At 42.5% G+C, this 16,184-nt stretch overlaps 1 protein-coding gene across 1 annotated transcript in view; it reads right to left on the reverse strand.

Annotated features, from left to right (window-relative positions):
- The window catches only part of lgr4 (leucine-rich repeat containing G protein-coupled receptor 4), a 29,489-nt gene extending 13,786 nt beyond the window's left edge, over positions 1-15,703 (reverse strand). The window contains exons 1-3 of the mRNA XM_053864760.1: positions 14,760-15,703; positions 6,848-6,919; positions 1,582-1,653 (exon numbers count right to left, since the gene is read on the reverse strand). Of these exons, the coding sequence (XP_053720735.1) occupies positions 1,582-1,653; positions 6,848-6,919; positions 14,760-14,947 (332 nt within the window). The 5' untranslated portion in view covers positions 14,948-15,703. The remainder of the gene's footprint in view (positions 1-1,581; positions 1,654-6,847; positions 6,920-14,759) is intronic.
- Positions 15,704-16,184: the final 481 nt, after the last annotated feature.

Raw genomic sequence — 16,184 nt, forward strand, 5'->3', positions numbered from 1 at the left:
GCCACATCATCATAACCGGGGAGTTCACACTGCATATATATACATATATATAGGGTTATTTCTATGGAGGGTTATAATAGGGTTTGCGCGACATGTTAGCGAGCGTGGAGCACCGCTATGGCTTAAATTAGAGCCGCCACACCATCAGAAAAATCTCTCTTTTAAGATTGCGTCTCACATGATCAGATATATTTACTAATGTGGAAACATCTAAACAAACTAATAACACATCACGCAACTTGGAGGTGGACATGAACATGGCTGTATTTTTAACCGAAAGCTCTGTTAAAAGAAATATCACAATGACTAAAGTCTGTAGCTCGCGGAACTCTGGCTGGATATATGAGAGAGATTTACCTCTTATGATTAAAAACTCATGTTTTCAATGTCACCAATTCAGTCAATGTCCAAACTTTCCTCTCCACCTCATTGTTTCTCTGTCATATCTTTATTAGCTGTGCTCGGTTCTGTTTTTTTTGGAGGTGCTGCTCCACCACTGTTTCAAAAAATCCTGGCAGAAACCCTGACATAGCTTCACTTTAGACGCTTGGGCTCTTACTGTCTCTCTGAACTGTATAAACATTGTTTATTTCTTCACACTTCACACAGACACAGTTTCTTATAAAGAATTAAACAGATAAACAGTGGCAATAAAAGTTTGACACAGCAGAATGCAGAGCTAATCTATCAGAAACCAGCCCTTTAAAGTGCATAGAAACAGCTCCATCCAATTAGTTCTATATCTGCCCCAGTTTTACACTACAATCTAATATTTTTTAATATTTTTGGATTCATCTATGACATGTAGACACATTTTCCCCAGCACAAGATATTTTTCATCTGTTGATAATTATAAATCACACCCTAAAACTATTTAAAAAAGAAACAAAATGAAAATATAAAGCAAAAAAAACTTCATAAGTTTCAGTTGGACATTTCATTTACAATACGGCCACAAAAACTTCACAATAGTGTGCAACTGGAGTTAATGCTAGAGTACATACAATCTGTTTTTCAGTCTAATATGAGGCTCTTTAGGTCTCGCTGGTTGTGTTCCAGGTGTTCCTTAATTTTAATGATATTCTAAAAGTAACTAGGCCTGTTTGTGAATGTCATACTTACCGTAATAACCAGTGCCACTAAACCAACTACTATTGAGTGTACATTATCCATTTTACTGCCTTTAAATGTCAGATTTCTGTTTTTCAGTACCATCCTTTGTTCATGCTTCAGTGTTGCTGTAAACCACCGCAGAAATTAGAAATGACCAGCATTAAACACAACTATGGCGGAAAAGCAAAGTCCATTGACGAAAATGAGGAAATTCTAATTTGCTTAGGTTCATAAATGCAACCAAGCGAGGTTGCTCTGTTGGTGTGCGACTGTAAAACTTTTATCAGCATGTGATGCAAACAGGACTTTGTACTTGCTGCGGGTTTAACAGTGCAGCCCATTGTGTGAGTATAATGTGCTGTGCTGTCATGTGTAAATACGGCAGAATTAATTTAAATAAACACCCTTTGGCAGCACAGAAGGCTCTAAAGTCCAAACACTTGACCACTATTTAAGAGTGGTGCTTACAGGGTTTTGAGCTGATGCAGTCCAGACAAGGCCTCAGCATGGATGGAAGAGAGATCATTCCCCGCAAGGCGCCTGGAAAAGAGACAAAACAACTTCAGAAAAACCGCAACATTGGGGTGAAAAACAGCCAATGTATTTGTCGTTATTTTCAAAATGAGGCTTGGGTGTCGACGGCTTTGACAAATTCAGTGTTTGAGATAAACCCAGTTATCTGGCTAAACATGGAGCCTAAGGTGGCAAAGACATGAGTCTCTGTCAAAGCCTGTTATCGCCCGTTTGTCACCCACAGCCTGCCCAGGTTCAACAGGTTCATCCATTATAAATGTGAATTTAACTCTGCAGTCATCTTTAGTTAAGGCGTCTCGCAGTGTATTATGAAGAAGTGACACCTTCTACTCCTCTAGAAGAAGCAAACAAGCTTAGGACTGGCTGGCTGGGACACCCAACACAAGCACTCTATCTGGCCTCAGAGATTAGCAACAGATTTATCACTCTGCAACGTGAGTCAGTCCAGACTGAATTCCCAGCAACAAGAGCCGTAAGGTGTGAGCCTGAGAATCAGAGTTGGCTGTGCAAGAAGACCACACGGCCCTGCTTGGTTCAGGACTTCACCACCACAATTCAGATATTTGTGGCGGTAACGCCAACATTTTTCCACGAAAAACAGCAGTTTCATGGCAGGGACTTTTTGGAGACACATTTAGGAATGAAAAATTAGGCTGAAGTGATCAAACTGAAACAGATGTCAAGCTAATGGAATCGTTCTGGAACAAATATTGTTTCAGCATGAATAATACATATGCTAATAAATCACAACATTTGACACTCAATATTCTGTTTCCCCGAGTCAGCACTGGTCCGTGGTGGATTTCTGACTCCTCCAAGGACTAAGGATGACCACAGTTTTAAGAGCTTTTTTTCAGTTTTTATAGACGTGCTTTTATATGACTATCACTCTTTAAACATGCACAGGTTCATACAATTTTCCTCCAACTTCCTTGCATAATGCAGTTCCTTCTTGTCAACGATATTCATCAATGTTTTTTTTTTTAAATCTACGCTTATCTACAAAAATATCTGTGGTTTCATACAACTTGAAATAAAAATAAAACAATGCAGTACACATGCCAGACCTGAGTGTGGTGCTGTAGTACTCTTGCAAACAACAAAGAAGAAGGAAGGACACTTGTTAAGTATGCACACGTTGTGAATATAACTTAAACTGTGTCCTCTCAGTTTTATTTTGTGGTTAAATTGTGTAAAGGGGCGTGAAAGAGAGCGTGCAGTTCACATGATGAAGAGTGCTGACAAGCACACCTACTAAATGGACACTATGGCGACTGTTTCCTGCTTGTGCACCTCAGTGCACAACCCCCAGTGACGTTGGTGGCAGCGGTGAGATTTGTTGATCCAGTGTCTATGACCTTGGAGGGTCAATGTTGAATAGCTTCAGCATAATTATCAGGAAATGGTAACAGTACAAGAAGCAACCAAGAGCCAAGTTACAGTTACAAGATTGTATTGAAGCTCTGATTGTATTGAAGAGCTGATTTCTCACAACTTCCAAGACCATGTTTGTACAGTTTTACTGTAACAAATTTGGAGCTTAGGACGTGTTGTTAATTCATCATTGGATCAACATGAGTTATGGGTGTGGGGGGCAGATAGAACTTCAGTGGAAGCGACTGTATTTTTCCACTTGAGACAACAACCTGCCTTAGTTCGAGTTGCGCCACACAGAGCAAATGGTCAGTCTAATTTTCTATTTTCATTATTACAATCATAATGTTCTAAAATAAACATATTTGTGACAGCTCAAGACCGGGGGCTAAATCTGGCCCATGGAATAATTTTATGTGGCCCACAAGAGCTCAAAATGAATACAAAATTAAACTGAAGAATTTAAGCAGCTTTAAAAACTAGATCACCAACAACCCGTGTTGATATCATGACTAACATGGTGTGAAATGCATGCTCGCATGTGGACATCATAAGTGTTGAGATTCAATCTGGAGAAGTCCTAAACATTGACGCAGGTAAAAGAGAATGTGATGAAAGACAGGAACACCGATGAAATGTTTGTGCTTCAAGAAGAACGCCTCACCGCCTCCTGTGTTGTGAGTCAGTCGTGGAGGTGGACAATTTATGTGATTTGAACCGCAGAGTAGCCCTGTGTTAAAATTAGCCGTCAATAATTAAAATTGACACTGACAGAGGACTGTGGATTTTCCCTAACAAGGAACCCCATTCACACAGTTTGGCCCCTTGAGTGATGGAGTTCAACAGCCCTGGTCAGGTTTAGACACACAACACACCTAGGTGTTGGTGGGTACTGTATTGGCTTTTCTTCTTCCCTTTCAATAGACACGTCTCTGAGCCTCCAAGAAAATATAACTTAAAGACTTGGCCAAAGCTGAAACCATATGCCTACTGAGAGTTGGCCAGAAATGTGCTTCTACTGTAGATTTGTACTTTCATTCACTGTCTACAAGAAATGAAAAAAATGTAGGCATTTGTACAGCAACATAAGAAAGAATCTGCATTTCTTGCCATCAAAGCTGACAACTTAGGTTACGTCTCTGCTCCATCTGTCAACATATTGCGTGTATATCCCCCAAGGCTTTGGTAAGAACTGAAGAATTGAGGAAAGGTGAAGTCTCCTCATCTTGTGCAACACCACTCCCACAACCCTGTCAATAACAAGTTTGCCAACAGGCCTGTGGTACATTCCTCTCAGTGCTTGCCAGAAAGCATACAAACATGATTTACTAGAGTAATTGTGCGCTGCTGCTGCTGCTGCCTATAATGCAGTTTAATGTGGGAAGTTTTGATGCAAACCCTCAGGTACACAAGCTCCAACACGCGCTGACACTCAGAAGACACAGCTAGCGTTGTCATTTGTGTCACAGCAAACATGTGGCTGCATTTTGCTCCACTGGCTCAGGATTAAAGAAAAGAGACATTGATTGTGTGAATCTGGATTTTCAGGAAGAAAAGCCAAGACTTGTGAAATGTCGGAAGACCTTGGATCGGTCATGAATATTCAATGTTTCATCCACGCCAGGCTGAATATCCACACAGAAAAGCATGTTAGTGGGATTCCAGGAACAAATAATTTTCTGGATTTGATGATAATACAGAAATAAACATTGTGTTTTGCAAAGCTGACGGAATAAATCAGAATACAAATTTGATTTCAACCTTGGGCTCTTACAACATTAATTTCAACAGGAGCTTTAAACGTGGCAATGTCTTATGTGACTTATAGTATAGGAGGTAGGAGTGGTTGTTAGACAATTATGTGCAGGAGCTCATATAATAATATGCCTTTAGTTACCTCTCCCTCTTACTTTACTCTTCCACCTACAATGGCTTGCAAACCCAAAACACACTCACTCACAAGCCTTTAATATACTGATCTCAAACTGTAGGTGCAGGTTTCTGTTCCAACCAACCAAGACCGCCCCAATGAGGTGTCAGTTTGTTTGTTGGGAACACAAACCAGCATCAGCCCTTCTGGGGATCAGTTCGAGACCCCTGCTGTAACAACTCAAGACAGTCAGATTACAAGCTGTCATTCTAACCTTGGGATGAGCTCACAACCGTACAACGGAGAGTCTGCACACAAGAATAAAAACACATATTTTGTTTGGCACTCAAGTAACTCACGTGAGAACAAATGCCGGCTCAACCCGATTTCAGTCTGTCCATGAGGGAGTAGTAAGTATTCGCTGTGTAACGCATACACATAATTTAGACCATGAACTGGAAAACAACTTTTGACTTTTGAGTCGAAGTGCAACGGCAAATTCCTCAATGCTATCACCATCCGACTTCACACCAAATTATCCTCCTAACTCCACTTTGGACTCCGTTTCTGAGTCATTTTTCAAGACTATCAAAAGAACTCTAGTAGTGGTTCTTGGCAATGAGTTTTGCTTGCAGTTCTTTTAACACCGCTGACAAGCTCAGACGACAAGCTTAACTGTGTTCAAATAAATTTACGAATCTCCCACCTCAATCCAAGAGCAGTATTTTTCCGCTCGTTCTGCTTCATCCAAGCTAATAAACTATCAAACATTTACGGCACTAAGCAACTGGGAAAATGATTTTGATGTATGCGTTATATCGTTTCTTTCTTCTGAAGCAGCAATCAAACACTGCGCCTATGAAAACCCATCAGTCAATATTTATATTCATGAGTCCAAACAGTTACAGGGTATAGCTGTCATCGCACTCTTAGCGCAGTGTTGTGCCCTTGGCAAGAAAGAAAAAGATCTGGGGAGTTGCGTGACAAGTGTGGAGGCGATGCTACTTCCTTGTCTCCGTTCCAGCTCTGTATGACGATGACCTGTCCTCTTTTCTTTCCTCAGCCTCTACTTCTCTTTGCCCCGGGGGTTTGCGCTTCGGTTCGCTGACTTTGCTACAGGCTCAAATAGACAAAACTCATCTACCACTTCTGATTGAGACACACAGGCTGCCGATATATTCCCAGAAGCACTTAAGCAAACATGCTCGTGAACTTGGGTTACGTGTCAATCAAAACACTTTTCTGGAAAACAAAAAGGCCTCATGACAGCCCATCGATTCCGATGAAGGTAGACAAGAGAGAGGTAGAGTCGAGATCAGGTGGGTTAAGCCTTGTTGTCATGCAAGCCATTGTTTTTCTTCCATTCCTTCCTGTCTTGCATTCCTCTGCACAATGCGATGAAAAGCAAATTGCCTGTAGACAAAGAAGATTGGAGTGGTGTATGGAAAAGAAGAGGGTGAAGAGTTGGGCCACTGACAGACGCAGGGGAGCTGAGAAAACATGCCCACAAAGGCCAAGTGGAGCCGGATGATGTTCGCTCACTGGTCATTTTGCATTCTCTGTGCTTTGAGATACCTGATATCAGGTAGACTGATTTTATCTCTGACTCCCAGCAGCTCAGAGTCAGACAAGAGAAGCATTTAGAGAGCAAAGAAACAACAAACACTTGGTGAGATTAGATGTCTGCCACTCAAACGAGCCCCAAAACAGAGATCAGCTGCTGCCATCCAGATAATCCCTTAAAAGCAAAAAGTTTTTCAGCGATACACCCAACCTAGGTAGTCATGTTCACGTCACAGACGTTTCACACTGTTGGTTTTACCACAAAAGGCAGCCTATATTTCAAGAACACACATATGTACCGTCCCATCTCCCACACGCAGGTGCAGATCACAGGACTCTCTTGTCAACATCACGCTGAGTAAATACACTATGAACAAGAAGACGTGTACTCACAGCTCTTCCAGATACGGCAGGTTCTTGAACACAAATGCCGGCAGCTCAGTAATGTTGTTCATGCTGAGGTCACTGTGAAAGAAAGAACATGACTTAGAAGCATGCTACATTGGAGGGCACATGAAGGTTGAATCTGGACTGGTCCCAAGTAGTTTGGCATGGAGTGTGTTTTGCATTTAAAAAAAGAAAAGGAATTAAAATCAAACTGATTTCTGAGCATAACAGTGTCAATAAAATAATAATAATGATCCGCTCCATCTATCATCATCATAAATCATCATAAATCATAAATTTGGATATTTCCTGCATGAAATAATTTCATTTCACATCGCCTGCTAGTTCCACATCTATCTCCGAGGTCTGGCCTCAAATTCTTCAGCATGCGAACCAAAGATCATTGGAGGCGATAAGCTTCAACAAAGTAAGAAATTAAAATGGAAGCAGAGTGCTGGGAGGGAGAAACAGAGGACAGCGTGACGCAGAACAGCGTGACTCATTTCTCTTATCTGCTACGGTGCTGATGCTAATCTGGACAGCGATGCGACATCCTGCAGCACCGCTGTGATTGACAGATCTGCAGCCACGGACAGGAAGCACTGAACAGTGTAGTCAACCACGAGCCAGGAACAACAGGTCTGTGGTTGAAATTAAGATACAAATGCCTGGATTGAGTTTGCAACACACAAAATGCAAATAGCTTTCACAGCCAGATTTCAATTTAATAACATAAAAATAAGTCAATAAAAGGCATGTTTAGGGGTTTAGTTCAGTAGAGAGAGTGTTGAGTATGCACTTGCACAGACAGGTGGAGGTGCCAGGACTGCAGACTGTTCCTCTTGGTCTCATGTGTCTCTGAGTAAGTGTGTATTTTTCTTTTAATAATGGCCACAATAGTGAGCTGGCTGTGCTGTGTACCTTATAATGAAAATTGCCTAATAAAGTTGGAGTGATTTAAATCAATATTTTATTGTTTTTGTCCTTTTATTTTATTCAGATTACAATTATTTGCATGCCTATCACATTCCCACAACTTATTAATGGAGTTATTCAAATATTTTTTCTCAGTGAAGCGAGGTGTCAACACATTAGCAAACTGTTGTTTTAATTAACAAGTTCAGTAAACCAAGGTCAGTAAATCGCTCCCTTCGGGCAGCTCCGGTGCTTTGAATAACCTGTAGTTCTTTGAGTTTACCTGCATGAGAGCCTCAAAAGCTCCCGTCTTTCTGCCCCAGGGATCTTCATTTTTCAAACCAACTACAAGTAAAGATAGGCATGCAGTAGCATGAAAAATATGCACACAGGACTAGATTTGCTTTTGCACTGAAGTTAATATGAGAACTCATGCGAGTCCCAGATTTCCGACGCACACACTGAAAAAACATTAACATATAAATCATTGAGCAGCTTTTTAACAGGCTCTAAAGTCCATGTCAGTGTTGAGGAGGAAAAACTGTGTTTGGGGACCTGGCCATGATTGGAAATCCATTAACGTGTGCCCAGGTACAGCCTGGCGACAACATACCTGAATAAGATTTTATCTTATCCAGACCAAAAAGGAGCGAGATCATGAAGAAAGCCTCGGACTCCCCCGCCACATCACTTCAGTTGGCAAGCTTAAATTTCACTGCCAGATCTCTCGCGAGCCTGTGTGTGGGCCCCTGAACCCTAGAAGGATCATATTGCTCTTCCTTCGCAGTCTACACACACACACATGCTAACACACACGCCGCTGGAGTTGTGAACCATCCTCTGCCATGTTCCCCCCATGTTCATCTCCTCTTACCTGGTTATCCAATCACTAAATATACTGCAGCAAAAACATCGACCGACTACTCAAATCACTGCATCAGATTTCACGACACACTCAGCTCAGATGACAAATTTAAGTTGAGGTCATCAACAACACGTCTCGATCACACTTCCTTTCACCCTTCATCTCTCTTCTGCTGTTCTCATCACTGCTCCTTCCTGCTCGCAGAGATTAAGAAGGACACAGGCATGGTGAAATGTTCAACTCTTCTTGTGTTATTCAGCTTCTTTCTATCAGCAAGGAAAGAAAATCATTCGATCAGAGATGGGAATGTGCTACACCAGAAAAGAAAACCGTACACTAAGCAAGAAAAGTTGCGTTTTAATTTCCCTAATGCACTAAGTAGTACATGCCCCTCTGTGTGCATGTCATAAATGACAGCTTCATTTGTCCGTATTTCCAAAAATCACAGTTAAAAATCAATCTTAATATGATGTGACAACTCTGTGGTTGGGGTTTGGTTAGTTTTAGGTCCAATAACTACTATGTTGGAGTTTGAAATGACACGAGTTGGCTTTAAATTACTACTTTGTTGAGGCTTGGGAATGTCTGCGGCCGTGAGTGAGGGAAGCTGTCGCTTAGTGTCAGTGAAAAAACGGGATAATGGTTGGGAGGTAAGCGTTTTGTCAGATCTCGTAGCTCCTATACACCTCTTTGTCTGGAATTTCAAATGGTAATATCACATGAACTTGGCAATAAACAGGTATATATTTCCTCCAAATCAATGCCTTTGCCATTGTGTTGGCTATGAAACCAGCCCCATCAGTCTTCCCAACTCTCCGATCTTATCTTGCATTTGCTGATAACACCATTCATTGTATCATAATCTCGTTTTTTTTCATTTTTTTTTAATAGAGCAACAAAATTCTGCATGGGGTGTGGTGAACTGGATGAAGGATGTACATGGCGGAGGAGAAGGATTTCAACACTGAAGGAACAGAGGAGGAACTGTCTCAAACTGCAGTGTCATTAAGGTTGCGCACTGCTTGATCCGGCTCCCTTCCAGTTTTGGTGCCAAACATCCATTAAAGAGGAGACTAGAAGGAGAGAATTATCGCTGATGACTGTAATTGAATAGAAATGCTGTGAATTGTGCTGAGAAGTCATAGAAAAAGAATGACTCACTTGTGTCTTCCACTCCCATGAAAAGGAAGGCATGCGATTGGGGATAAACTCTTGTTTGTTAATTTAGCCCAACATCAACTGCTGACATAGCGGTTTGCTGTGTCATCAACTAAATAAAACGTATTTACACACAGGCCAGGGGTTCAGGGCGCCAGGCTCACTCTGCCACGTACAGGTGGTGATGTGAGAGCATCTTCTTCATCCTCAGCAACTCCCTCAAATTTTTCTTCTATATATGTTTTTATCGTATTGCTGCTCAATTTTTGGTGGGAAAATGCTAATTTAAAGACCAAAATACTACAAAATCTTGTGACACATAGTTTTGTTTTTTTTTAAACTACCGTAAATTCCGGACTATAGAGCACGCCGGAATATTATCTGCACGCACTGAATTTAAGGAAAATAGATCTCGTTCAATCTCTGCTCCATGAGACAAATGCATGATGCAATGTTCTGAACCATGAATCATGAACTTGTCAGCTTTTATTGACATTGAAGCGCTCAAAATGTTCTGTTTTCACCCGTGTGTCCGACACTACAGCCAGTCTCAGCCGCTGCTTCTCATCCCCAGTCCTCCAGGAGGCCGGTTCTATTGCAGGCCAAAACAGCGCATTTTGCCTGCTTTAAGGTAAATAAAACATTATCATTTTCATGTGATAAGGCTTAATATTTTAGCAGCTAAAATAAGAGGCATTCTACAGCGTTTTCACCAGTGCTTTGGCAGCATAGGGGCCCTCTACGCTGGTATTGTTGTAGGGGTGAAATCCCATCATTATCAGCTGTTTTTGTCAACATGAAGTGAGTGTCACAGTTCCATGACCACCTTTTAAGACGGACTGTTAAGGCGGACCGTGAAAGATGTACAATGCGCTCTGTGAGACCTGCCAATTTGACACTGCAGCTCTCATAGTCTAACTCCAACACCTCAGACTGTCACCAACATGCACCAACACTTATCAGCGTCTTCCCAGAGTGGGATGGAAAAACCATGGAGAGCAAAACCAGAACAGTCTCTGCACTGCTCCTCTGGACCAATCAAAAGGCTAACTAGGTTTCCAGATCTGCAATAAACCGCACACTATCTTTGGCACTCTACTATGAAACCTGCAAGACATTTTCAAACCTCACGAGATTCAGGTTGTCGGAAGACCAACATGGCAGTATCAGTCATCATCTGGACTGACAACTTTGCGACGGATAAGGAACTTATTTCATACTTTAACATACCAGTCAGATTTAATGAGACAATAATAACAGGTTTGAACGCACTTCTAAAAGCTAGACTTTCCACAACATTGGTCAAAACATTCCCCTCAGAAGAGTGTCTGGTGGACAAGATGTCGTATGAGATGTGTTTTTTTAAAAGCCAGGCTACAAGATTGCAGAAGAGGTGTTAAGACAAGCAGAGAGCTTTTACGGGTCTTAAGTCGTCCTGTGTCAGAGAAGACTAAACCTCTCACTGGCCGCTTTCACCTTGATGACTAAGAACAAAAGCATCATTCACTAAAAGCAGTTGGAGAGCTGCGCTGGTGAGCAGGCAAAGTCCAGTGTGAGTGTGAATCCACTCTTCTTCATGTGGACTCAGCGCTGCACAAAAGGAATGGCTAAGACTAATGCGCACCTTCGGCACATTCTAATGGATTTGGAGAGACATTGGACTAACAAAACATAATTAATCTGCCAACAGGCAGTTGACTGACACACAAAATAGACTTTTGTTGTTGCATGAGAAGTGTGCTCCCTCCTCTCTCATCTGCTTTTCTGAGACGCTGCTGTTTCCACAACACAAGCCAAAACTCAAGCCTGAAGGGGTGAAGGCGTAATTTAAATGAAAGACCAATGAGATTTGTTGCAAAATGGATTTTGTCTGCACTATTTACAAGCTACACTGATGTAGTTAGACATCTGGAGGAGAAGTTCACATTTATTTAAAATACAGCCATTCCAATCATTTCAGTAAATAAACATGGGGCTTTTAAATGTGCCCTCAAAGTTATAAACAACAATGGCACCGTGCATGTGTCCGAGCAAAAGCTGGTTGTGGTGTTGTGGCCTGTTGGGCCCCATTATTTCAGTTTTAAAATCCTCTCTCACATTAGCAATGCGGATTTAGTTTGATAGGAAAAAATACCCAGTGACAGTCAGCAGTCAACAGTAAACACACTGGCACACGCACAGGAGTCAAGTGAGGCTCAGTTAACATGGATTTATGGCTGCATTATTGAATATTGGGAAATATGATCGACACTAAACTGTGTGAGGTCTTGTGGCACTTCAAGCATCACTCACATTACCAAAACATACATGCTTTTTATAAACCAAAAATACTTCATTCTGCCCAATCACAACTGCCTACTGCAAGACGTTTACTGAGATATAGACATCAGGGTTCTCGCCAGTGCTACAGGTGCGGTAAGATTGGATCCCCCTACGCTGCACTTCAACTCTTAGAATAATGCTGCGTTCCAGTTGCCTTGAAAGTGGGAATGACGCCACAGTCGTGTTCCGGTTATCAAAGACAAAGACCACGATAGCGAAAAGCTATCCCCGCAAGCTTTTCGCACGCGAGTGTCGTCCGCATATAAGCAACTTCTTGATAAACATGCACTCTGTTTGCTACTAGAAAACCAACAGAATGAAGAGGAATCATAAATTTGTGAAATGTGTTAGTTTCCTTTGCTAAATTTCATCACTGATTTCATTGATTCCAAATCTTTGCTTCCTGTTTACATGTGGAGGAGCCATCTTGGATGGTCTACTCTGACTGTCAAAGATTCTGCCACTTTCTGACTTGGAAATCCTCCATCGAGTGCTGTCACCAAGGGTTGTAACTGGGAATTTTCCATTTCCAAGCATTAGCTATGTTAATGTTGCGTGACACACTCTGTCCACTCCACCCTGTCTTCTTCTTACACTTATCGAAAATTACTGTAATGATTATAAGATGATAATAATTCATAGACCACCTCCATCTCTGAATTAATATTTTAAAATCTGAACAATAAATCCATATTAAGCCAGGTCAAGTTTTGTTCAGCATCAAACCAAATTGTCATTTCCCTGGTGTCCATCTTGGTCAAAATAAAATGAAGTAACAAGACGGAGCAGTTATACACGATAACAACTTGGTCATGAACCTAGCTCACATCTCAATATTAAAATACTTCTTAAACCAAATCAGAACAATGCTACGTCTCCATCAACGACCCCAGTAAAAGAAAGTGCGAGGGAATGTAAGATTTTCCATGAAGCACTGCCACGTATTTTGGGATTACAACTCAAAACGCATGTTTGATACATTGCACAAGTTTTGCGGCACAGATAAGAACACAAATGTTATAAAGGTGCAACATAAGTTGTGTTTTTTTTTCTCCCGTCCAATAAAACTTAACCCTGGCCTAACTTTTTTTCCCTTATCAGCACTCCATTGTGGATGAATTAGCCTCGAGAGAAGGAGGCCTCGCAGCTGCAAGATGTCTCACTAATCCATCATGATCCCTAACCCTGGTGTTCGACATACAAAAGACGGAGGGAGTGGGAGAGGACAACTAAAGTTCAAGAGAACAAATGAGAGCAAAGCAGCGAGAGGGGACAAACAACGACTCACATTCTTTAAGTTTCAACTGAATGCAGACACGGACAGTTTCAAAACATGTCACAGGGCACCAAGCAGGAGAAGCATGTACTGACTGTAAAAACATTGCTGCTCTCAGAGGCACAGTGAAGTCATTCAAGTAATAATGAAACACCTCATAATAAACAGGAAGAGTTCTACAGAGAGTGTTAGTTATACGGCTTAGGAACTAATGTGCCGTGTTTTGTCAGACTGCTATTTGAATCCTCGCTTTACTTTACCTACAACTTTCATAACCTTCACCGAAAAGACTGAACTTCTTGAGGGGACTGAAATATGACGCATTGAAAATGAATCCTGGAAATTCAAACCCACAACAAAGGTTGTATATGGGGTGATTTTAATGAACCAAACTGTCTTTTGGACACTGGGCGAAGATTGCGATAGCTATAATAAATAACTGCAATGCCAGAACCAAGGTGATTCGAATAGTTTATGATTAACCCAAACAGTTGTGAAACTTACAACCCGAGTTTCTTCATTTAACAATCACCACCACTGTCTGAAAAACTGACCCATTTAATGCCCTTGTGTTCTGCTTTCTATTAAAAAGGCAGTGAAAAAAATGGGGCAGAAAGAAAGTACCGCAATAGTTCAACTCATAAAGGTGTTGTTTTGTACAACAGTTTGCTACGTTTAGCAAAAAAAAAATGTTTTATTTACTATTAAACACAAGACGAAAGACATATAAAATGAAGTTTCTTCGTATAGATCACAAGAACAGAGCTTGAACAACTTTTGCTTAGGTTCAGTTGAGCAACTCCCAACATTCTGTAGGTCCTTCATGAACACGAGTTACACTTAAAAACAGAGCATGACGGGAATTTAACAACTTCTCAAAAGGTGTAGCATTTACCTTTCCCAATTTCCTGCTCATAGACACTCAGTAAATGTACGCAACAGTAATACAGTCACAAACTCCAAACAAGTAATTCAGAGTTTGCTGGTTAAAGCAGTTTCAACACCTTGAAAACATGAACTGGAGTGAGAAATGCACTCTGACTTTGTTGGCCATGTGTTGCAAGACAACCAGTGCACGCATGAAAGTACAGTTATTACAGTAGAATCCCTGTAATAATACGCTCAACGAAGTGGTTTAACGCTGTGGAGGTGTAATTTGGTCGTGATCCTGATCAACAGTGCACTTTGGATTCAAGCTGAGGGCTTGTTTGTGAATGTTTCAAGATTTATGGCGGGTTTCCACGCACGAAAGTGTGGCTTACACAAGAGTGAAAACTAGCGTCTATCGGGGTCAGTAAGGGGCAGCGGGACTGGTGCACCCCGGCAGAGGTGCCAAGCATGGTGTGTGTGGAGGTGTTTCTTATGACGGGAGAAGCACTTACAGGTTGCGGGTGAAAGCGCTGAGGCCGGCCGGGACGGTGACCAGTCCTCTCCCCGAGCAGTCGGCGCCTCCATCCTCGTCGCAGCTGCATGAGGGCGAACACGCAGCCGGAGTGGACTGCCCTTGGCCGGCGACACCAGGACGAAGCAAGCACCAGCAGCACATCCAAAACAACCCAACCGCACGCATTTTCTCCACGTCGGTGGCTCCAGTCGCACAAAAAGAAGGCTCCTTTGTTTGCAGTTCGGACCTATTCCGGACGTCGACTTCTCATGTGCTCGCTCGGCTGAGGCATGGAGAGCCGTCGTCTTTCTCCCCCCAAAAACACGGTAGCGCCGCGGTGGGTTTAGCTCATGTGGAAGCAGCTCGCGTGCGGCCGAGAGAGGAGGCTAGTGCTCGGGCTGGACGCATTTCTGACTCGGCTGAGTTGACGAGGGCGAAGTGGCGACAGCAGCGGCAGCCTACCTTGCGTCTCTTGCGTTTTCGTTGTCCCATTAATGAAAGATCGATGGCAAAACTGGGCTCCGCGTGAGTTCATGCGACGCTAGGAGGGCTGGGGCTGCATTCTTCAGTGAGTTAACCAACCACAGCAATAAGTTAGCCCGGTGGTTTTTGGTTGATCCGGACCGCCGTCATTCCTCAGTCCCCCTCCTCTGCTCCTGACATCAACAGCATGGAGGCGCCCTACCGGACACAACCTGCAGCACTGGCTCCCCCCTTCTGTTCCAGCCCTGGCTGCCTGGGGAGGGAAAGCAGAGCATACACAGTTACTTCATGATAAAACAGGTTCTGCCAGGGAGGGCTCCGAGTCATGGTGCTTTTAGAGGCCCCCAGGTACCAGCACTACAAATACTACTGCTGAAATACACAGCAGTAGTAGTATTAGGACCCCAGAAAGTTATATTGAAATACTTCCATCTGATCTGAAGTTACATTAGTTGGCATGGACCTCGTCTTTTCCACCTGGTGTCTTTCTTCAGTGGAGAAACACTCCAATGAATTCGACCCTGCAGTTCTGTCTCCATGTATCAGGTGACAGGCCACGAATACTTCATGAATGGGGCTATACTCACCAGAAAATGTTACACTATGAATCAACAAATCCTAGTCTTTCAGCATCTCCTGTCAGGGTTGGCCACAGCCAGCTGGCCTCCTCCGCCTGATCCACTTTTATTCCTTCTTCATCACGTCTGTGATGGTCGTCTTCCTCCTCTTCCACCTGGTACCGTACCCCCATTTTGACCTGTCAATCATCGCTCACTTTCTCTTCTCCTCAAGTCCATCCAGGTTTGTCACCGAACCTGATCAGCCTGATGCCAAAATCATTTCAAATCTGGTCATTTCTAGTCACTGACAATGAGAATCTGAGCATCGTCAATGAGCATGCTCAAGACTCCAGTGACCACCACACTACAAACACGGGTCA

This window comes from Synchiropus splendidus, chromosome 5 (assembly GCF_027744825.2).
Source record: "Synchiropus splendidus isolate RoL2022-P1 chromosome 5, RoL_Sspl_1.0, whole genome shotgun sequence".
NCBI classification, from domain to species: domain Eukaryota; kingdom Metazoa; phylum Chordata; class Actinopteri; order Syngnathiformes; family Callionymidae; genus Synchiropus; species Synchiropus splendidus.